The 25,942-nt window shown below is 32.7% G+C and overlaps 1 protein-coding gene across 1 annotated transcript in view; it reads right to left on the bottom strand.

Moving 5' to 3' along the window:
• Eys (eyes shut homolog) overlaps nt 1–25,942 on the bottom strand; it is a 1,705,088-nt gene that overhangs the window by 1,094,365 nt on the left and 584,781 nt on the right. Inside the window, 1 exon segment of the mRNA XM_047559194.1 lies at nt 16,523–16,668. Within this exon segment, the coding sequence (XP_047415150.1) occupies nt 16,523–16,668 (146 nt within the window).

The following is a 25,942-nucleotide window of genomic DNA, read 5'->3' as shown; positions in this document are numbered from 1 at the left end:
TTAAATACCTTGCTTTTATCATTCCATAGTTTATATGTGTATCCAAATTATGATACTGTACCCAAAAGTAAGTAAGTTATTATGTTGCAGTTCAAATAAGATAAAACTTAAAGAAAGTGTGGGATGAGATTAACTCATTTTTTTAGTAACGTCACAACAAATAAAAACAACTGAGCTTGGATTAATATATTATAAACAAATGTTCAAATCCATTTGACAAGACTTTTTTTTTTCAGTTAAACTCAAAAGTCACAGGGCAGGTCCTTTGCTAAATCTGAGTAACAGGTAGAAAAGAAAAACCTGTTTACATTAAGTATAAGATGAAGTTTGCTTTAAGTAATGACAAAAATCATAGCTGAAAAATCAAAATTGAGATCTGAGAATAACTCTAGTATCTTATCTATTTAAGAAACTACATGTCAAAGAAAGAAATGTATCATACTTATGCAATTAAGTATACATATTTTGATAGCTCTAATTGTAAAAATATAATATTTACTAAAGGAAGAAGAGAAAAAAATAGTGAACTGAATTAGCTTCTTACAAATCCATTTGTAGCAACAGAAGTTTCTGTATTATGGAGCAAAGAAGCCAGACAGAGTTCACTGTCATGCCGAAGTCACATCAGAATGATAACTCATTCATCCATGAATACTTTTATGAAGATGAACCCTCATGGCCCAGTTACCTCCTAAGGTTACCATTTTTCAACACAACTGCACTGAGGACCAAGTTTCCAACACAAAAAACTGGAACCATAACAGCCTTATATTAAATGGCATAGTGTTTGCATGTAACTCACATGTATCCTCCTTCATTCTTTAAATTGTGTCTAGATTACTGACAGTATTTAATACAATGTAAATGCTATGTAAATAGTTGCCATACTCTACTGTTTAAGGAATAATGATAAGAAAAAAAAAGTTTGCACATAAACATTATCTTTCTAAATATCTTCTCTTCATGTTCTTCATGGAATGAAATCCATGGAAATATAGGACTCACTGTAAACTCAGGAAATGAGGGACAGAAAAGCTATAAGACACATAGGACAAAAATGGAAAAATGATCTCCATATCAATAATTTACTTAATATGTAAATAGGTTCAACTCTCCTATCAAAAGTCAGAACTTGGTAGAATCAAATGGATGATCCCACTATGTGCTATCTATAAGAGACAAATTTGAGATAGATCCCCACAAAAAAAGTTGAAAGTGAAAAGATGGAAAAAGAGAATTCATACCAATTTAGCCAAAGTGAGCAAGGCTGACTATACTAATATCAAACAAAATGTACTTGAAATAAATGTACTTTAAATAAAGGATTCAAAATGCAGTCTGTAAAAATAAATAAATAAATAAATAAAATAAAAATTCAAATGATAAATAAAGACTTTATATATTAATAAATGTTTAATAGAGTGATAGAGTATAAATTATAAAGATTACTGCATCTAATGAGAACCCATCAAAATATATGAAGCACAAACTGATTGAAAAAAGAATATAGCCCTTTTGCAATAGTGAGTGGAGACTTCAGTATACCACTCTCAATAATCAATAGAACAACCAGAGAGAGGATAATTAGAACGCAATGAGCACAGTAAAGCAACCAGATCTAACAGGCATATATAGGACACTTCACTCCCAAACACAAGCATGCACATTCTTTTCAAGTGCACATGGATATTTTTCCAGGATAGACCAAATGTTGGGTCACATAGTAAATAGTATAAGAAACATATAGGTGTACTGGCAGTGGCTTTATTGCCAGCTACTGGGAGGTTGAGGCAGGAGAATTCCTTGAGCCCAAAAGTTTGAGACCAATTGGGACATCTCAGAAAAATGAAACAAAACAACAACAACAAAAATTAAAATAAAATAAAAACAAAAATAAATAATGTGGAAAATGTGAACCTGTTGTGCACTCTTGGGGGAATTGTACAGGAATACATATAGATGCTATGGAAAATAGTATAGCTGTTCCTCTAATAATTAAAAATAGAATTACCCATTGATTCTATAATTCCATTTCTGGGTATACACCCAAAAGAATGAGAGTAGAGCTCCAGAAAGAGGGCTGAATACTTATTTAAAAGTATCATCATTCATAAGAGATAAAATGTGGAAAGCAACTCAAATGTTTTTTGCAGATAAATGAATATACAATGGTGTATGCATACACATCATATGGTATTTTGTACATGTAATAGAATATTATTCAGTTTTAAACAGAAGAAAATTTTGACATATTCCACAACATTATTGAACCATGAGGGCATTATGCAAAGTGAAATAAGACAGGCAAAAAGAAAAAAAGACACAGCATGGTTCTAATTATGTGAGGTACTTAGAGGAGGTCAAAATCATACAGACAGAAAATAGAGTAGTGATTGCTTAGGGTTGGTGGGAGTAGAGGGTTATTTTTAAATGTATACAGAGTTTCAGTTTTATGAGATGAAAATACAGCACCCCTTAAAACTCAAAACACTAGAAAAAATAGGGATAGTAGGAATATACTTCAACATTGTAAAGGCTATTTGTGCTAAGCTCATGGTCAACATCATTTTAAATGGAGAAAAACTGAAAGTAATCCCTCTAAAACCTGCAACAAGGCAGGGATGCCCTCTTTCACCACTTCTCTTCAACATCTTCCTTGAAACACTCACCAGAACAATCAGACAGACCAAAGAAATTAAAGGGATACAAATAGGAAAAGAAGAACTCAAGCTGTCACTATTTGCCAATGCCATGATCTATATTTAGAGGATTCAAAAAACTCTACCAAAAAACTTCTAAAACTAATAAATGAATTCACCAAAGTAGCAGGATATAAAATCAATACACATAAATCTAATGCATTTCTATTCATAAGTGATGAATCCCCTGTAAAGAGAAATTAGGAAAACTACTCCATTCAAAGTAGCCTCAAAAAAATAAAATACTTGGGAGATAATCTAATAAAAGAGGTGAAAGACTTCTACAATGAAAACTATAGAACACTACAGAAAGAAATTAAAGAAAACTTTAGAGGATGTAAAGATCTCCCATGTTCTTGGATAGGCAGAATTAATATTGTCAAAAGGTGCTATACAGATTCATTGCAATTCCAAAAAAATCCCAATGACATTCCAAATAGAAATAGAGAAAACAATCTTGAAATTCATCTGGAAGAATAAGAGACCTTGAATAGCCAAAGTAATCCTTAGCAGGAAGAGTAAAGCAGGAGGTCGCACAATACTAGACCTTAAACTATACTACAGAGCAATAGAGACAAAATCAGCATGGTATTGGCACCAAAACAGACAGGCAGACCAATGGTACGGAATAGAAGACACAGAGACAAAGCTACATAAATATACTTCCCTCATACTAGACAAAGGATCCAAAAACATAATGGATAGCCTGTTCAACAAATGGTGATGGGAAAACTGGAAATCCATAAATAGTTAAATGAGATTAAATCTCTATCTCTCACCCTATATAAATCTCAACTCAAAATGGATCTAGGATTTAGACCAGAGACTCTGCACCAAATAGAAGACAGAGTAGGCCTGAATCTTCATGTTGACTTAGGACCAGACTTCTTTAATGAGACTTCTAAAGCAAAAGAAATGAAAGCGAAGATCTATAATTGGGATGGATTCAAACTAAAATGTTTTTTCTCAGCAAAAGATACAATCAATAATGTGAAAAGGGAGCCTACAGAGTGGGAGAAAATCTTTTCCACTTACACTTCAGATAGATCACTAATCTCCAAAATTATAAAGAACTTACAAGACTTTAGTTACAAAACTTTGCATCAAAAATACAAAAAATTCAATCAATAAATGTGCTAAGGAACTGGGCAGAGACTTTATAGAAGAAGATACACAGGAGATTAAGAAATAGATTAAAAAGTGTTCAACGTCTCTAGTAATCAGAGAAACGCAAATTAAAACCACCCTAAGAGTTCATCTAACTCCAATTAGAGTAACTATTATCAAGAACACAAACAATAATAGATGTTGGTGTGGATGTGGGGAAAAAAAGGTACACTTGTACATTGGTGGTGGAGTTACAAATTGGTATAGCCACTCTGGAAAGCAGTGTGGAGATTCTTCAGAAAACTTGGAATGGATCTACCTTTTGACCCTATTTTTTCACTCCTCAATTTATACCCAAACGACTTAAAATCAGCATACCATAGTAACACAGCCACATCAATGTTTATAGCAGCTCAATTCACAATAGATAGACTGTGTAATCAATCTCAATGTCCTTCAGTAGATGATTGGATAAAGAAACTGTAGTATATATTCACAATTGAATATTATTCAGCTATGAAGAAGAATAAAATTATGGCCTTTGGAGGAAAATGGGTGGAACTGGAGAATATCAAGCTAAGTGAAATAAGCCAGTTCCAAAAAAACCAAAGGCCAAGTGTTTTCCCTGATAGGTGGATGATGATACATAATGGAGGTGGAGGGTTGAGGGATAAGAGAAGAATGGAGGAACTTCAGATTACATAGAGGGAAATGAGAGAGAGGAGCGGGGGAGGATATGAAAGATGGCAGAATGAGACAGACGTCATTCCCTATGTACATGTATGATTACACAAATGGTGTTAATCTACATCATGTACAACCATAGAAGCAAAAAATTGTACCCCATTTGTGTATAATGAATCAAAATGCAGTCTGTAAAAATAAAAAATAAAAATAAATAAATAAACACAGAACCATACAAATTACAATCATCGAATATGTAATTTTATACCAGGATAGAATGGATTAAATTAAAAACAACTACTTTCAAGTGTTAGAGCATATGCAGAGCCCCCAAAATTCTCATATTATGTCCATGAAAATGTAAAATGTCACAACTTCTTTGGAAAATGTAGGATAGTTTTTTAAAGTTGAACATACATCAAATTTATCATCCAATTCTTATAATAGATATTTACATAGAACTCAAAACCTTTTCCTGTAAAGTTGACTTACATACAAATATTCATGACAGTTTTTGTCATATCAGCTGTGAACAGAAAAAAAGGAGCATTATTGGGAGAATGAACATATAATTTATAGCGTATTCATACAATGGAATATATAACATATCTTACTTCATCTTTATATAACACTTATATCCTAGCAATAATAGTAATGAATTAGTGATCCACACAATAGTATGAAAAAAATAAGTGAAAAGGAAAGAATATATAATGCATTATTACATATATATGATTCTAAAAAGATAAAGTATATCTAGGCTATAATGATAGACATCAGAATAGTTCACTTTGGGTACGGTGTGACTGGAAATGGGAATTGTGAATCTCACCAGTGTAATGGGAATATTCTATACCTTGATAGTGTAGATTTGAAAATACACTTATTTACTTCATAAATAAATATATTTGTATAATGTGTATTATAATTACAAATAAAAATGCATAATAGTATAATTTACTTATTTATAGAAATATAATGCAACAGAACAATGAAAAACTAGACCCTCATGTCTTTGTCCTGAATTCTTTTCAAATACAAAACCAGAACAATGAGGAAGTGGATGAATATGAAATTACTTTTAAATATTCCAGGGTTCTGTCTTCTAAAATCAGTTGTTAGAAAAAACTCTAGGCTGAAAATAACAGAAACTAAAATTCCATACACTCTAAATTATTTAAAGCAACAAATATGACACTAAATTTATCCCAGAAACTCATTTTTATTGGTTGTTGATTTGTTGGTCAAGGAAGTTAACAGCTGCTTTTAGTCATTAACTGTGGCAGCTGCTCAGATCTTCAAGCTAGAATAAACCCAGACTCAGATCTGCACTCCGGCATGCTGGGTAAGGTGAGTTGAACAAGTTTCATAGCTCAAAGCAATATATTGAGCATTTATTTGAATTAGAAAATTTTCTGGGAGGTGCCTTATTCTCAACATGATCACATAGATATTCTAATGCATATTTTGAGAAATAACACAGATAAGATTTTTTGTCCTTTAGCTCTTCCCACATTTACTCAAAGGAAACAAAATTTTATTTTGGTCATGGGGTAGAAAGGACTCTTGAATGACTTCAAAGATGTTTGGATTGTATTTCCATTTATTTTTATAATTAAAAGCCACGATCGACTTACCTATAGTGCTTCAATACTTTGATTTTAAAATGTCTTTAAGATTTATTTCAATCTGGCATGGTTGTATAGAACATTAAATGTTGGCAGTGTGGGCAGGTGCTATACTGTAGATAAAAATAATTCACTTTCTGGAGATGTCATTAACAGTCATTTACAGACTAAGAGAATTCTTCAGTCTCAAGCATAAAGAAATGTCTCTCCTCTCAGTTTTGTACTGCACTTTAGAAGTATATGTATTTACAATATCATTCTCTAGTTTCCATAGGTGGAATGATGTCAGATTCACTAAGTCAAAAGAAGTAAAATTTTAGTAAGCACATCAAGTTCTCTTTGCTTCAGTTCCTTGTCAGTTAAAAATTATCTGTCCTTGTAATACCAATGTCTCACATACTCATGGCAAAGATTTTTATACTTCCAAAAGTAGGAAATAATCTCCACATCTAGGTTCTGGATATCCTATTCCCATGTTGTAAACCCACTATCTTCATTTGGATTCTGCTGAAATCCAAATCTGAGAAGAAGACTTGTGTGAAATAACATACTTAATAAGAGACCCTAAGAAGTAGAAACAAAGGAGTGGAGAGATGAAATGAGAAAATAATGAAAAGTCAATAGAAAAATACTTTATGATGGCTACATTGTGGGCGATGAGAACATGGTTACATTTAAGGAGTGGATAATATAATCAGGATTATCTACAGGTGAAGCAGATGGTTGGAAGATTTATAAATTGCATTCCAATTTTCAGAATTTGAAGGGTGACTTAGGAATATTAAATCCTTGTAGTCTGAGCTTGAGTTAAGATGGCTTCAACAGTATCAAAAAAAATGTTAGGGGAGCAGACTCAGTAAGCAGTTGAGGTGAGCTATATCAGTCAGAACTGTTCATTCCCAAAGCATCTGAATCTGGGGCTGTCCAAGGACATGTGGCCTGGGGCACCAGATAGATTACTGTGTCTATTGCAGGAGATGTCAAAGCCTGCATTCCAGAAATACATCTGTAGATGGGTTAACCTTCACATAGTCTACACAGCTGACCCTAATCTGCCAATAAACCAACTTTGTGAATTTTATATGGAGTCTGCTTTGAACACACAACTCTCCTCCCAACTTAAACTAAAATCTGTTTACAATGGTATGATTGGAGGTAAGAAAATATTCTGGTGGAATCTTGGTCACAGGTTTACTCTTCATACTAACTTTCTCAGAGAGCCCTTACTTCATATTTTGCTTACTCCTGGGAATAAAAAGATAGAATGACTAGGTATCAGTGCCTAACACATATGAATTGTCCTATAATATGGTTTTAATACTCATTGGTTTTGAGGGTTATTTTGATTAATATATTTTTACACAGTAATGTATTTGTCAATTTTCAGATAGGAATCATATTTTACTGGTATATAGAATTTCCAAAGGCCCAATTGCTCTAAAATATCAGATAGTCATTTTATGACATATAAATGCTATCACTCTAGAAAACTAAATATAATTGGATATAACCTCTTAATTGATGTGTTTTATAGACAGTACTTAATCTCAAGTCATTATTTTTAGCATCTTATTTTGTAGATATAAAAATTAATGGCTTCAAGATTGGAATATATTATATAAAGAATCAGTAATGATAAGGTCACTTGGCTTAATTTGCTATGGGTTTCATTTTAGGAAGATTTATTTCAGGTTAATGAGTAATATAAAAGGTTTAAATTTTGCATTTTACTTCAATTTTAGATTTGTTGCATAAAATAATTTCACTTTGTTATATTAAATTAAATTGTAGCACCTTTGAATTTAGAATTGATATTATATATTCAAATAGATAATGGTTTTGATTTAGAAAGAACCTGATTTGCAGGGTTGTAAAGACTTCTATGGTATGTCATAGAATCAAAAAATTAACATTTTAAAAATGAGAATTTTATTATTTGCTTATGTTTTTTTTTAATAATATCAACATATTTATTTTATGGCATTATAGGAAGAAAATCAAAAGAAAAATCTTGTAGTACAAATCTATAGTCATGGAGAAGAGTTATCTATACTAATATACAGAAGGTAAGAAGTCAAATTACTTGAGGTGTAAAATATTCTTTCATTTAAAAGATTTGTGTGCCTGTACTTTCCTAGGCACTTTTGTAGGGACTGAGATACAACAGTGAAAAAACACAGAAAGTTCAGCACAAGGAAATAAGTAAGTAATATTATGATTAGAGAGTGTCATTGCTATGAAGAAAAGAAAATGGGTATATAGAGTGATCCAGTCTTAATTTTTATATAATATGGATAGGCCTCTCAGAGAAACCCATAGAACATGTTAGAAAACCATGACCATATCTGGGGATAGTGATTCACACTCAGATGAACCAGTGGAAGCCAACAGCGAGAGTGAGTAAGAATTTGGCATGAAATGAAATCAGAGAGGCAACCAGGGACAAGATTATACAAGATTCACTAGATCAAAGAAAGGAATATAAGGAGTACATGTTTCATTTGAGCATTACGGAAAGAAGTGAAAGATTCTGAACTTGGGAGTAAAGTGATCTGCTATTTATTTTACAATGACCACTTTGGTTGCTGGATGGATAGTATCTTTTAATTTGACTAGAATTTCAGACAGAGGCAAATTTAAATGTTATATTTCAGGCAAGAGATGTTGGTTGATTGCACTAGGGTGATTGTAATGGAGGTTGTGAGCAAAGAATCAAGGATGACTTCATAGTTTTGGCTTGAGAAACTGAATAAATAATGATACAATTTACTGAGATGGACAATACTGGTGGTTGAACATGGTTGTGATAAATTGTCAGCATGGAATTAGTTTGCTATATAATATGGACATATGAATGGATATGTTGGGCAGTTATTTAATAATATAAATTGAGAGTGAAGGAGAGAAGACAAGACTCACGTAACAAGTTTTGGAATTATCAGAATGCATATGCTATTTAAATAAAATCTGGATGCAATTCCTTAATCAATACATATATACAGAAGGAAGACAAAGAAGAAAATTCTAAACAGTTACAGGATCTGTTAAAGGTGGAAGTCAGCAATAATGAAATCAAGGATTGTGGAAACATGGAGGTCAAGTTTAGAAAGTATTTTATTTTTCAGGAGTGTGTGAGATGGTAAGCATAATGTAGTTAAGAGAAGGAAATAATATTTAACTTCAAATTCAGGGAAGTGGGGACAGTCAGTGATTTCCAAAAAGAAGAGTATCCTTTTAGTCTTGGGATTAAAAGCATGATAGATAGTGGATTGGCCAGAGAATAGGATATGAAAAAAATTAACATCAATGTAGATAACAAGTTTGATAATTCTATTGATGAACAGATATGTGTAAAAAGGGTAAAACTGAAAACTCAGATGAGAAAGAGGTAAATATTAATATATGTTGATAGCAGTGACAAAGCATGGAGGGAAAAATTTGTACAAAAGAAAACAATTACAGGATGAGTGGTCTTTAATAATAGGTGATAAAGGACAGAATTCACTTAAGTAGAAGGGTTGGCCATTGACAAGAACACTTAAAAACAGACATACTATTAGATTGGTAGTTGACAGTATAAAGATGAAGAAGTTCCTTTCTAATAACTTTTACTATTTCAGGGATATAAGAAAAAAATATTGGTTACATAGAAGATTGATCAAGGTTTACAAAGAGAAAAAGAAAGTTAAAACTAATAGACAGTTTTTAGATATTATTTAGATAGTGGTAAACCAACATGATTACAGATAAGTAAAATTGTGAGGTTGTCAAGGAGTATCAGTGTCTGCCTTGAGGTCTGTGATCTAGAAATTCAGGTAAGAACACTACCCCCGCGCGCATGCGCACGCGCTCATGCATGCATTTTTAAAATCTCTCATAAGTAAGAGTAGATTATCATGGTAATCCACAGCATCCAGACTGAGAAAGAACAGATCAAGTAAGAAAATCAAGGAAATTATTTTAAGTAGACAGAGTGATTAATAGTCCCAAATGCTATTATTCAATCAAAGAAATTAAGACTAAATTTTAACTATTAGAGTTTGGCAATGCAGATAGACATTTTAAAGGCAGCAGTCTTGTTGGAGTGGAGGGTGCAAATGTTTGAAGTGAATTTAAAGGAGTATGTGAGAAAATTAAATTGTCGCGAGTAAGAAAACAGGATTTATTAAAGAAAGATTTTTATTTAGGAAGTGATCTTGAAATGGGGTAGTAGTTTTAGGAGTGAGTAAAATAAAAAGTAAATGTTTTTTAAATTTTAACTTTGTACTTTTTTTCTATTTTATTAATGCATGACTGAATACTTCGTGGAGAAAATGGACTGAAGAATTGATAATAGAATCGGAGCGACACATAGGAGGCTTTGGAAGTAGTCTAGCTGACAGATTTTAGTGAATTAGATTGGAATTTCCCAGTAGAGCTGGTAAGGAATGCTTATTCTTAACACATCATATATGTTCAATAAGTATTCTTAAGGATGGAGATTTAGTAATATATTTATCAATAAAATATAAAGTATACCACTGAACTTTATTTTGGTTTGTGGTTTCAATGGTTTCAGTCCATGGTCAGCCAACTCTGTGACTCTAGACCTGAGGTAAGGCAGAGCATAACCATAGAAAGTCATTGCAGAGGAAAGACACTCAACTTGCTGGGAAGCAGCAAGAGAAAGAAAGGAAGGGGCTAAAGATAAGTTGTAGTACCCAAGAGCATACCTCCTTGATCTACTTCCTCCAAACATATTCCATGGACCTAAAGTTTCTGCCTCCTCCTAGTAGTCAATTTGTATTATTAATTCAGCAAATAGATTAATCCACAGATATGGTTAGAGTTGTCAAAATCCAATCAGTTCCACCTCTGGACACTGTTGCGTTAGTGACCAAGGCTTTGACACATAAGACTTTGGGGAACACTCCAAATTCACATCATAGCAATTTGTAAGTTCCAGCCTTTGATAAGAGAATAGTGGGTTACTAGGAACAAAAGGCAATAATTATAAAAAGGAACTGAATCTGAGATGAGAAGGAGACTCATAAACTCAGCAAAAACATGGAGGATATCTTGGGGATCAGGAGCCAATACCAGTTTATGACACCAAGATACTAGGGAAGATATTCTATATTTGTGTTTTAAAAAATAAAAATAAATAAACTGACAGGTCTCTGAATCAGCAAGATAATTGATTCCAAATTGGAAGTAACTGAATTTTATCTTGAGAAACTCACAAGAACTTTGCACATGACATTTCCTTCTATCACATAAAATAGAACCCATACATGCCATTGAGCTTGTTATTAGAAAATAACATATTTTTGCACATCTCAGTTATCAAAATAAATTTTGAAGCCTGTCATTGAAGGGAAAAGTGGTTGAGTACAATTAAGCTGCCTTTTTCTGAGGTTTCTCCTGCTTATATCAATAGAAAGAAAAAAATGGTAACTGTTATGCTAAAAATGCTGTTATTCTTGATAAAAAGACATTGTTGCCATTGACCTAAAACTAAATATAATCAATGGCCAGATATTTACCAGAATGTTGAAGATTTATCAGAATAGACTTATTAATCAAACAAAAAATAAGCATGGCTTTGTATTTAAATTCCAACAGGTGCAAAATGTCTAATTTTGAGACTGAGTTTATCTAGCACTTACTTTTATTTTTCACTTAATTAATATTTTATATTATATTTTAATACATAATATTAAAATAGAAATTCATTCTATTTTAACATATTGTATTAAAATAGGCATTCAGCTACAAAGTTGTAGAGTAGAAAAAAGTTTAATAGACTTTAGAGATAAAATAGTGAACTTAATAGTGATGGAGAGTATCCTCGGATAGGGAGAAAATTATACTGAATTTCATAAAATAATTATGAGCACTCAGAGAAAATATTTCTATGGAAGAAAATAAGAGAAGAAACCTAAGAGTCAAAGAAAGACTTCCTATAGAAAGTGGCATTTGAGCCAGGCATGGCATTGCAGGCCTGTAATCCCACTGGTTTAGGAGGCTGAGGCAGGAGGATCACGAGTTCAAAAAGCCAGTCTCAGCAAAAACAAGGCACTACTCAACTCAGTGTCTCTAAATAAAATACAAAATAGGGCTGGGGATGTGGCTCACTGGTTGAGTTCCCCTGAGTTCAATCCCCAGTACCAAAAAAAAAGTAGTGTCTGAGTTAAGGATGAGGGTAAATACTAATTAGTAGAAGAGAGGTGGTATATGTTAGGCAATAGAAATAATATGATAAATTTTTCATTACAACAATAAAGACAAAGGTCAATTGATCAACTGCCCATATTTTACTAAACAGTGCTCTCTGGTGCATATGATCAAAAAAGATTATTTCTCATAGAGTTTGGATATTTGTCTCAATGAAAATAATCAAAAGACAGTTTAGTTATCCCAAATTTAGTAAATATTATAACTGCTGACAGTCTTATGTGTTTGTGTATATGAAATACATCTGAGAAAAACACCTACCTTTTAGAATAAAACATAATTATATTTCATTATTTCAAAGTATACATTTGCACTTCTGAATTTTCTAGATGGAACTATTATCAGTGTTACTATTTTTTAGATAAGGATTTACACATTTTCGTGTTATAGTTTCTAGTAGTTATAGAAGCATTAATACAAATATAGGTGTATAGATATGACCACAAGTGTTCTAAGTCCAGAAACACAATTCATAAACTTATTTATATTTTAATAACATACAAGTAGAATCATGTCTGAGAAAAACTGTTTGCTAAACTGCCTCTGAGTTCAATCTATTTTAGAAGGGAATATATAAATTTTTTTTATATTTTTATCTTTGTTAAAGTTAAATAACTAAATAATTAAATTAAGATTTAAATAAATGAGGAAATTTTTTTAAAGCAAATGTGGGTCATACTTAGAATCCAATGATTAATTTTTCTCTTTTGCATGACAGAACTTAGGCGTTTCATTATATGCCACCACCGTGTTTCTCATGACCTCTAAATTCATTCAACAAACTATGAGTGAAATTTGGACTCTATGATATCTTTCATTAATAAAAATATGGATAAATGAATCATAGAAGGGCTTTAAATAATCAACTTTGTACATGTTGGTTTATTGTCTAACTCTAGTTCCAGGTACTAGAAATCATCATGATACCTGGAATCATGTCAGTCTTGATTATCACAAAGCATTGACAGCTAATTAAAACAAGGCATAAAGTGAAGCATTAATGCATTCCTAATAATATGTCCTCACTTATTATTTAATGTGATCTTCATGACAATTCATTGATTTAGAATAGGAAGGATCATGAAGTCCTTCCTGGGCACAGAGCTAGGAAAACCATCCTTAAGAATTAGATTAAATGAATTAATAGGTGTAGATGAAGCTTACTTTTCCTGATATTTGCTGCTATAGTTTAAAGGTTTGGTTTTAAACCTGATGGTACTGAAAGTTGGGGAAATCTTTAAGAGATGGAGTATATGGGAAATTTTAGGTCACTGGAGGTATGTTCTTGAAAAATGTCATGGACCATGATCTCTTCCTCTTCCTCTCTTTTCCTCCTAACCACCATGAGGTGAATGAATTTGCTCTGCCACATACTTTAGCTACCTCAACACAGGTTCCAAAACAGTGGGGTCAAACAACCATCATCTTACATCTTCAAAACTCTGAGATAAAATAAAACTTTCCTTTTTGTCATTTTTTTATCTCAGATATTGTATTATAATAGTGGAAGGCTGAATAACTTTTGATTACCAATTATCAACACATTCAATATTGTATTTAATGTTCATTCCTCTTTCTTCACTGTAACTCAATTTTTCAGGTGAAGTGAAATTAGGATAAACAAAACTGGAAAAGAAAGGAATGTATATTTTGGATCTGGTTCTGTCATTATTTGATGTGTGATCTTGACAAATATAAAAAAGATATGCAAAAGTTGTTAAAATTTAAGATTCTCTAAGTAAAATCTTACATTGTCATGGCTTCCTGGAAACAGAATAGAAGAGAAATGAATAGACTTAAATATCTTTTCACAAAACCCTAGAGCTTTCTGGGCCTAAAGGAAGGAGGACTTCCAGCAGAGCTTAAGACAAAATAAATGCTACAAGTGTCTGAGAATAACAAAAAAAAGCTTTCTGTATCCTTGAATGACAAAGAAGATCATATCTGATGTCAAAATAGAATGTAGAGGAAAACAAATACATGGGACTCTCTTGAGGGGAATAACCTCCTTCTGAACATACAAGCATAAGTCATACTTAATGTAAAACTAAAAGTAATGCATCCTTTGTAATTAATTTTTTCCTTACTATCTTCAGTAGTAAAGTTTGCAACATACAAGTTTTTAATTTCTCACCTTCCTCTATAACTAAAAATGCCCATGTGAGCCAGTTCTGGTCAATACAATATTAACAGAAGTCTTTTATTGGTATTCTGGGAAGGTTTTTCTGAAAGAAGGGGTCAATGCAGTTGACACCACTCTTCTTCCTTTTCCTGACTGAGTATAGACATAATGACTAGAAGAAGTACAGCGGCAATTCTGAGTCCTGAAACTATAAATATGAATTAAATACCAAGAAATCATAACCCAGTCTGTTACTGTCAGGCCAGTAACAACCTCAGTTGCTGTCTATGTAGAGTTATTTTGTGAGAAAAATTAAACCCTATTTATTAAAGTCAATTTGATTTTTTTTAACTTGTCAAAGAAACACACATCACAAAATCATTAATTTGCCACTGTTCGCATATTAGCCAATATTATTTTAAAACAATGCTAAACACTATATTTTGTAATGTAAAGAGAGAGGTTATGAAAAGAAAAAAAGAAAACCCTGAAGCTTTAGGGTACATGTAAAATATCAAAGCAAGTGCTGTAGTAAAAACTTCACAGAGACAAGGAACGTACTTTGTTGGTAAAGTGTTTGCCTAGCATGCAAGAGGAGAGGTGCTAGGTGTGTTACCTTCAAAACACATACACACACACACACACACACAGAGCACAGCAGCAGCAGCTTCATAGTATATGATTCCCTCTCATGTCGAGCTTGAAGTGTCATGTCTTATTTTAACGCTGTCAACTGCATTGACAATAGTGATGTTAACACCATGGTGTATGGCTTTGCTGGTGGGATATCTGTAGTCCCAAATAGAAATCTTAGTCACCCAGAAAGAGGATGAGCAGTAAGAAACTTAGGAGGTACAGCATTTTACAGCAAAATTTAATGCTCCTTATTTATGTAATAAAATGATAATTTTATTTATTTTATTATATAATTATTTTATTATTGTATAATTATTTATTATATATATTTATTATTTATATATTATTATATATAATTATTTATTATTATATAATTATTTTATTTATTTTATAATTATTATATAATTATTTTATTAATTTTTATTTTATTACATAAATAATGATAATTTTAAAAATAATTTAAACTGAGACTTTTGAACATGTGATAATTGTTACCAAAGTACCTTCCCTGAGATCATAAATATCCTTAAAGAAAGACAGTTTAATATTCTTTTTCAGGTCACTTAACTTTCTCTTACCTTTCGATCCCTTGTTCTCTGGAAATGCTTTCACTTCCTTATCATTTTGTTTGCCAATCTTACTTTCATTTGTCTAGTGATTTTTACTCCCACCAGTAAAGAACTCAGTATTAGAATTCTTACCTCGTTTCCCTCAGAATAGGGACCCATATGAATCGAGCACTACAAAATTCAGATAATAAATTGAGATTTGAGGTTTGAATACATTTTTGTTAGACACACATCATTAATACTAGTGTGCTAAACAATACAGCTTTTTGTGTTTCATAAGCTAATTTCTCATCAGATGTTTAGTGGTCTAATATAGCTCTACCTTCTGTAAGTTCCTTGATAAATTTTGTCTTTATATTTGGGTAGTATTTATGTTGTAGAGTAATTATTATTAAGATAAGCTTACTCCAAACTATGTTTTCTGCTTGAACTTTAAAGCAAGCACTTTCACTGGTTTCACTGATTTTCTGATTCAAACATATGTAAGTGCATAGAAATAGCTAAACATTATATTTAAAAATTAAACTTTCTGTAATGGACATAGTGAAGTTACTTCTATTATTCACATAGATATACCTTACCCTGTATTATAGTCATACAAAAATATTTCAGATAAATTTCACTGAAAAGAGCATACATATATATATTACATTAAACTATAATCTTAGTGTTTACCAAATTGTTGATAAAGCACATAATTATAATTCTCATTAATTCCTTTAAACTTCTACCAAGATATCTTGACCTTCTTGCCCTTTTTGCACCTAACAAGTTGCCAGTTGTGGTCTAAAAAATGAGGTTGTCATTTATTTACAAACAGCAGTATATTGACACAGATGGAAGAGTCAGTTATAAGTTTACCTGTATAACCAGGAGCACAGAGGCAGGTGTGTCTACCAGTGTTGGTGGAACATTTTTCTCCATCTAGACAAGGTTGGGTTTTACATTCATTTACATTCAATTCACACAAAGATCCATGGTATCCAGATTGACAATTACATAAAAATCTAGAGAAATGTAAGGAAATGATAAATAATAACTAATTTATCATATATAGAGTTTGTATGCAAATACTAAATTAAAACTTTTGACTTAATTTAAATAAACAATAACATATTCATTTTTAATAAAGAAATTCCCCTTCCAAAATATTTTCCTGCAAAAATGTTTGTTGTAAGACATATTTTTAAAGAAATGGGTTGAATAAATAATTACTTAAGGTTGATAAATACTACTGACCTTAATTCTGTAACTGTGTTTTCTATAATATCAATATAAAGACTTCAGTTACATTCTATTCTGAAAGTATAAGATTACTCTCCCTATAAAATAAATGGTAGTTTTCTGATATCAAAGCCTTCCATTTAACATTTATTATCCCTTTACCAACAACTTCATTAATGCTTGACCATGTTGACAGCTGTTGGAGAAATCAGATGTAATTCAATGGTTAAATATCAGCTTCAAATATCATATTCTACACTTGGTGGAGTACCAAAAGGGTATCAAAATGTAATGCCTCTTAAATAGCATCACTATGGAGAAGTATTCCTAGACACTTCACAGGATCCCTTCTTCAGTCTCCAATTTTTCCCTTTTTATCTTGACCTTCTTGCTCTTTTTGCATCTAACTAGTTGCTAGTTGTGGTCTATGAAAATGAGGCTGTCATTTATTTACAAACAAAAATTCTAATTTTTATCAAAATTAACTAGGACTAAGAACAAAAAAAGAGATAATTTAACCTGTGTTAAACTCTACCTTAATTGAAACATATAAAGTATCAAAATAAGTTACTTAGATTAAATTTAATTTATAGGAAAAGTACACTTATCAAAAATAGATTTACCTAGTGTTATGTTTTGAATATGTGATGTCACCTAAAAGGTCATGTATTAGACAATGAAAGAAAGTTTAGAAATGTAATAATTGGGTTTTAATAGGATTAACCTAATCGCTGATGTGCATTGACTAGGTGGTAACTGTAGGCAGGTAGATTGTGGCTGGAAGAGGAGGGTCACTGGAGGTGTGCTTTTGGGGTTTATATTTTGTCCCTGTTGAACAGAGCTCTCTCTGCTTCCTGATTGCCATATCCTGTGTTTCTTTCCTCCTCTACACATTTCCACCATGATGTTCTGCCTCAACTTAGGCCCAGAGCAATGGAGTTGCCATCTTTGGACTGAGACCCCTGAAACCATGAGTCTCAAATTTTCCTCCTCGAATTCTTATCAGGTTTTTTGATCACACTGGTGAAAAATATGACTAAAACACCCAGTTTGCTTCTCTTTTAGAAGTCTAGATAAAGAAATTTACCAAGTTTCCTTGTAATGAATTGAGCCAGATTTTATTCTGATTTTCTGAGGAAACTAGCATCATTTTATAACCACCAACAATCTACTAAACCCATGCTCCTCTTTTACTCATTCAATTCACATTAATTGATTGAGTTTCAGACATCAGTCATGTACCCAGATTCAAGAGTTAAGTAAAGCTTTGGTTGCTTTTGAATGGATTTTTTTTTAATAGGGTCTAACTATGTTGCCCAGGCTGGTCTTGAACTTCTGGGCTCAATTACTCCTCCGTCTTAACCTTCCAAACTATTAGGCCTACAGATGCATGCCACCTTGCAGACTTTTGCTTGCTTTTGAAAGTTTTATAGGCAGATTAGGACTATGCACATGTACACATTGCAGTAAGCAAATGTCAGTGGAGATGGGTTCGAAGTGTGAAGAAAGCACAGCTAACTCTTCCTGAAGGTGTCAAAAGAGATGAGTCATAAAGAGAGCGAATTCTTTGAATAGGTAGACAGGCAAAATTGTGTATGCAGTGTCATGTGGATGTAAAAGAGAACTGTGTTTCTCAAGATCTCTATGCAGTTAAGGAAATGATGTAATCACTTATGGTAGCACTAAGCCAATTACTATGAATCCTTGAATATATGTTCAAACAGTGAAAAGTCTTCTCCATCTTGATAATACATCACTGCCTAGTGTGAGGTGACTTAATAAATCTACTAAATGGCTTACTAAACTGAAAATATGCTTGTTAGTATTTGATTGCTAGTGTGTGTTCTCAGTGAACTAAGTATGATTCTAGCAAATCACAGAATGGGTAAAAATTATGCACAGAATTCTCAACAGCAGCAAGTGAAAGGCATCTCAGAAAATGATTTGTTTTTCATATTGATAAATTCAAAATGTCACATTACTATAAAACAAAGAAGATAATGTTTTTTATCTCAAGTTCTACATCTTTTTTATAAACTTATGATAATTTTATATCTCCAGAAGATCTGAAATCTTTACTCTGGAATATTGAATATTAGGAAATAATATCGGGATATATGTCTTCTTGATGAAGGAGTTATGATGATGATGACTTGGTTTCTCAACATATTCTGAAAAGCATTTTATTCACTTAAAAAATCCCCCCTTATTTTGAAAAATAAGAAAATAATAAAATCCCTTGACTTTTTCTACCCTATTTTGTTTTGTGTGGAAAATGTCAAGTAAAAAAATATAAGAACAAATGATGAGCTAGAAAACCATCATTTGGCAAAAGCATAGAGGTCATTGACTCAGTTAAGAAAGATGAAAGGAGAACTGCTCCTGTTTTTAAGTTGATTCATAGCTGCAGATTTTATGGTATTCATGAAACCCCTGGGGAACATTTCTGAATCCACAGAAAACAAAGAGCATTTCCTTTTCTTGCATTCACTCATTCAATCAATATAGTCATATCAATAGAGACTCATAAATTTCTATTCTCTCAATGCATAACTATTATAATTTATTTATTGCTGAATTTATTTGAGATATGGATACTGGTATCCTCTTCCAGTGGCTTCTGTTTCCTTTGGACACATCTCCATCATTCTCTGAGCACTCATTCTACCTAACACAAGATATTGCAAGTTTATTTTAATTCATTCCTGGTCCTAATTCTAGAATAGCCATTTGTTAAGGAATCCCTGATTTATTTAGGTGAAGAATGTTATTTAGAAACACATATTTGGCATGTGCAATGCCATATGTATGTATACATATAACTACATATGCTAAAATGTGGAATAGTTTAGTTTATGTTTTTATCTGAGTAGTTATTTAAAGTATGTATGAAGAGATTTATATTTTCTCAACTACCCAGAATTCTCTTTCATCTACTTTTCAATTTTAATCACCTTCATATTGTTAGTTTTTTTGTTATGTTTATAGTTTTTACTAAATGTTATAATTTGTCTATATACCCTTTCCTCTAATATATTTAAATTAATGTAAAAATGAGCCCTTCTGAAAATTCTGCTTTTATCCTTTGTTCTATTCAGTGAAAAAAGTTATGCAACTTATTTTTAGAATCTCAAATTCAGACTTTACCTTCTTTTTGTTTTTGTTTCTGTTTTTTTGTACAGCAAATTGAACCCAGGGTTGTTTAACCTCTGAGTCACATCCCCAACCCTTTTTATATTTAATTTTGAGATAGGGTCTCACTAAGTTGCTTAGGGCCTCACTAAATTGCTGAGACTGACTGGGAGTTCATGATCCTTCTTCTTCAGGCTCCCAAGCTGCTGAGATTACAGGCATGTGACACCCAGCCCAGCTTGCCTTCTGTTTTTAAAGGTGCTCCTAGAGTATATATACACACACATATGCATGCAAATGCACATGCGCACAGGCACACACGCGCGCGCACACACACACACACACAGTAATGTTAGTCAGCTTTTCTAAAGTTGTCAGTACACAGATAACTATGCAAAGGATTTTTGTTTGATCGTGAATCATAATAAATCTTTTTTCCCAACAATGCATCACTTCTACTTCAGTAGCTTCTCTCCTCTTTTCAGTTTTGGTCAAGATTGTTACTAATCTCTCTCATTTTCTAAACCACTTTTACAATCTGAATCCTTCACCACTGCTTAAATACACTTCATTTTTCAAAAAAGTAAGTTCCAAGCATAATTAAAGATTAATAATCCACAGATGACTGTTCAACTGCAGTGTGTAGTATGCCTGTTCTCTTATTAGTGGTTCCAGAAACTCCTGGGATTCTAGGGTCAATTTTGAAGACTTCTGAATATCATAAAAAATTTCACAAAGTTAAAAAAAAAAAAAAAGACCCATTATTGGCAGCTATCCCAGCAGTTTATAGGAAATATTTAAGTGATTTTTTTCTCATTTTCCACTGTGATATACAATATGAGGGCATATATTTTGAGAAGAAAATATTTAGTGCAAAACAGCATTTACCTTGAATTTCTGGGTTCTAGAAAAACGTAAAAGAAGAAGTAAAATACATGTTTCCTACATCTCTCCCTCCTTTTCTGCTCTGCTCTCTTTCTACTCTTTTCTAATGAGAAAGGCAAGCACAAGACTGAACATTTGCAGTATTTCACCATATCTTTTAACCTGATCCTTCAAAATAATAATGAATACAAGTGCATAGAATATGTCTGGTGGCTTCTCATCAAATCTACCCTTTTGGTTAACATGGACAATCTGCCTACTTTGGCATAGTTTTGCTTTCATTAACACCTGGTGAGGTTCCCTTTATGCTTAACATATCAATTGAGGCTAAAGTAAAAATGAAAGTGAATCTTGATTGTGTTAATCTCTTAAGTGATTCAGTCAAATTTGTAATAATTATTGCATTTTACATTAAAGGCTCCTAAAACATGTTTTTTTTTTTTCTTTTTAGAAACAGTTTTAACAACATTTAAATGCACATATAAAAATATCCTACATTTCAATTAAGATGATGAAGGGCTGGGGATATAGTTCAGTTGATAGAGTGTTTGCCTCGCAAACACAATGCCCTGGGTTCAATCCCCAGTACCCCCCCCCCCCAAAAAAAAAAAAAGATGATGAAATATTTATTTTATTTTATTTTATTTTATTTTATTTTATTATTGTAAACAAATGGGATACATGTTGTTTCTCTGTTTGTACATGGCGTTAAGGCATACCATTTGTGTACTCAAATTTACATAGGGTAATGTTGTTTGATTCATTCTGTTATTTTTTTCCCTTCCCCCCACCCCTCCCACCCCTCCCACCCCTCTTTTCCCGCTATACAGTCCTTCCTTCCTTCATTCTTGCCCCCCTCCCTAACCCTAACTCTAACCCTAACACTAAGCCCTCCCACCCCCCATTATGTGTCATCATCCACTTATTAGTGATATCATTAGTCCTCTGGTTTTTTGAGATTGGCTTATCTCACTTAGCATGATATTCTCCAGTTTCATCCATTTGCCTGCAAATGCCATAATTTTATCATTCTTTATGGCTGAGTAATATTCCATTATATATATATATATATATATACCACTTTTTCTTTATCCATTCGTCAATTGATGAACATCTAGGTTGGTTCCACAATCTGGCTATTGTGAACTGAGCAGCTATGAACATTGATGTGGCTGTATCTCTGTAGTATGCTGATTTTAAGTCCTTTGGGTATAGGCCAAGGAGTGGGATAGCTGGGTCAAATGGTGGTTCCATTCCAAGTTTTCTAAGAAGTCTCCACACTGTTTTCCAGAGTGGCTGCACTAATTTGCAGCCCCACCAGCAATGTATGAGTGTACCTTTCTCCCCACATCCTCGCCAACACCTGTTGTTGCTTGTATTCTTGATAATCGCCATTCTAATTGGGGTGAGATGGAATCTTAGGGTGGTTTTGATTTGCATTTCTCTTATTACTAGAGATGTTGAACATTTTTCCATATGTTTGTTGATTGCTTGTAGATCTTCTTCTGTGAAGTGTCTTTTCATTTCCTTAGCCCATTTGTCGAATGAATTATTTGCATTCTTGGTGTAGAGTTTTTTGAGTTCTTTATAGATTCTGGATATTAGTGCTCTATCTGAAGTATGATTGGCAAAGATTTTCTCCCACTCTGTAGGCTCTTTCTTCGCATTGCTGATAGTTTCCTTTGCTGAGAGAAAGCTTTTTAGTTTGAATCTATCCCAGTTATTGATTCTTGCTTTTATTTCTTGTGCTATGGGAGTCCTGTTGAGGAAGTCTGGTCCTAAGCTGACATGTTGAAGCTCTGGACCTACTTTTTCTTCTATAAGATGCAAGGTCTCTGGTCTGATTCCGAGATCCTTAATCCATTTTGAGTTTAGTTTCGTGCATGGTGAGAGATATGGGTTTAGTTTCATTCTGTTGCATATGGATTTCCAATTCTCCCAGCACCATTTGTTGAAGAGGCTATCTTTTCTCCATTGCATATTTTTGACCACTTTGTCTAGTATGAGAAAATTGTATTTATTTGGGTTTGTGTCCATGTCCTCTATTCTGTACCATTGATCCACCTTTCTATTTTGATACCAATACCATGCCGTTTTTGTTACTATTGCTTTGTAGTAGAGTTGAAGATCTGGTATTGCGATACACCCTGCTTCACTCTTTCTGCCAAGGATTGCTTTAGCTATTCTGGGTTTTTTATTCTTCCAGTTGAATTTCATAATTTCTTGCTCTATTTCTGTAAGGTACATCATTGGGATTTTAATTGGAATTGCATTGAATCTGTATAGAACTTTTGGTAGTATGGCCATTTTGACAATATTAATTCTTCCTATCCAAGAACATGGGAGATCTTTCCATCTTCTAAGGTTTTCTTTAATTTCTTTCTTTAGTGTTCTGTAGTTCTCATTGTAGAGGTCTTTCACCTCTTTTGTGAGATTGATTCCCAAGTATTTTATTTTTTTCGATGCTATTGTGAATGGGGTAGTTTTCCTAATTTCTCTTTCTGAAGATTCATCGCTTATGTATAAAAATGCCTTAGATTTATGTGCATTGATCTTATATCCCACTACTTTACTGAATTCACTTATGAGATATAAGAGTTTTCTGGTGGAATTTCCTGGTTCCTCTAAGTATACCATCATATCATCAGCAAATAGGGATAGTTTGAGTTCTTCTTTTCCTATACGTATCCCTTTAATTTCTTTGGTCTGTCTAATTGCTCTGGCTAGAGTTTCAAGGACAATATTGAAAAGAAATGGTGAAAGAGGGCATCCCTGCCTTGTTCCAGTTTTTAGGGGGAATGCTTTCAGTTTTTCACCATTTAGAATGATATTAGCCGTGGGCTTAGCATAGATGGCCTTTACAATGTTAAGGAATGTTCCCACTATCCCTATTTTTTCTAGTGTTTTGAGCATGAAGGGGTGCTGTATTTTATCAAATGCTTTCTCTGCATCTATTGAAATAATCATGTGATTCTTGACTTTAAGTCTATTGATATGGTGAATTACATTTATTGATTTCCTGATGTTGAACCAACTTTGCATCCCGGGGATGAAACCCACTTGATCATGGTGCACTATCTTTTTAATATGTTTTTGTATGCGATTTGCTAAAATTTTGTTGAGAATTTTTGCGTTGATGTTCATTAAGGATATTGGTCTGAAATTTTCTTTCCTCGATGTGTCTCTGTCTGGTTTAGGTATCATGGTAATATTGGCTTCATAGAATGAGTTTGGGAGGGTTCCCTGCTCTTCTATTTTATGGAATACTTTGAGAAGTATTGGAATGAGCTCTTCTTTAAAGGTTTTGTAGAACTCAGCTGAGAACCCATCTGGTCCTGGACTTTTCTTTGTTGGTAGGCTTTTGATGACTTCTTCTATTTCATTACTTGAAATTGGTCTATTTAAATTGTGTTTGTCTTCCTTGTTCAGTTTAGGCAATTCATATGTCTCTAGAAACCTGTTGATGTCTTCGAAATTTTCTATTTTGTTGGAGTATAGATTTTCAAAATAGCTTCTAATTATGTTTTGTATTTCAGTCGTGTCTGTTGTGATATTTCCTTGTTCATTCCGAATTTTAGTGATTTGGGTTTTCTCTCGTCTTCTCTTTGTTAGTGTGGCTAAAGTTTTATCAATTTTGTTTATTTTTTCGAAGAACCAACTATTTATTTTGTCAATTTTTTGTATTGTTTCTTTTGTTTCAATTTCATTGATTTCAGCTCTCAGTTTAACTATTTCCTGTCTTCTACTACTTTTGGTGTTGGTCTGTTCTTCTTTTTCTAGGGCTTTGAGCTGTAGTGTTAGGTCGTTTATTTGTTGAGTTTTACTTCTTTTATGAAATGCGCTCCATGAAATAAATTTTCCTCTAAGTATGCTTTCATAGTGTCCCAGAGATTTTGATATGATGTTTCTTTGTTCTCATTTACCTCTAAGAATTTTTTAATTTCCTTCCTAATATCTTCTGTTATCCATTCATCATATAGTAGCATATTGTTTAATCTCCAGGTGTTGGAGTAGTTTCTGTTTTTTACTCTTTCATTTATTTCTAACTTCAATCCATTATGATCTGATAGAATACAAGGTAGTGTCTCTATCTTCTTGTATTTGCTGACATTAGCTTTGTGGCATAATATATGGTCTATTTTAGAGAAGGATCCATGTGCTGCTGAGAAGAAAGTGTATTCGCTCTTGGTTGGATGGTATATTCTATAAATGTCTGTTAAGTCTAAATTATTGATTGTGTTATTGAGATCTATGGTTTCTTTGTTCAATTTTTGTTTGGAAGATCTGTCCAGTGGTGAGAGAGGCGTGTTAAAATCACCTAGTATTATTGTGTTACGGTCTATTTGGTTTCTAAAATTGAGAAGGATTTGTTTGACATACATGGGTGAGCCACTGTTTGGGGCATAGATATTTATGATTGTTATGTCTTGCTGATTTATGGTTCCCTTAAGCAGTATGAAATGTCCTTCTTTATCCCTTCTGACTAACATTGGCTTGAAGTCCACATTATCTGAAATGAGAATGGATACTCCAGCTTTTTTGCTGAGTCCATGTGCATGGTATGTTTTTCCCCATCCTTTCACCTTTAGTCTATGGGTATCTCTTTCTATGAGGTGAGTCTCTTGCAGGCAACATATTGTTGGATCTTTCTTTTTAATCCAATCTGCCAGTCTATGTCTTTTGATTGATGAATTCAGGCCATTAACATTCAGGGTTATTATTGAGATATGATTTGTATTCCCGGTCATTTGGTTCATATTTAAAATTTTATTTATTTATTTATTTATTTTTTAACACATCTTGGTTCCTCCTTTATTTGACAGTTCCTTTAGGGTAATTCCTCCCTTTGCTGATTTGCTTCTTTGTTTTTTATTTCTTCCTCATGAAATATTTTGCCGAGAATGTTCTGTAATGCTGGCTTTCTTTTTGTAAATTCTTTTAGCTTTTGTTTATTGTGGAAAGATTTTATTTCATCGTCAAATTGGAAGGTAAGTTTTGCTGGGTATAAGATTCTTGGTTGGCATCCATTTTCTTTCAGAG

This window comes from Sciurus carolinensis, chromosome 7 (assembly GCF_902686445.1).
Source record: "Sciurus carolinensis chromosome 7, mSciCar1.2, whole genome shotgun sequence".
In the NCBI taxonomy this organism is placed as follows: domain Eukaryota; kingdom Metazoa; phylum Chordata; class Mammalia; order Rodentia; family Sciuridae; genus Sciurus; species Sciurus carolinensis.
This window is presented reverse-complemented; position numbering and strand designations above follow the sequence as displayed.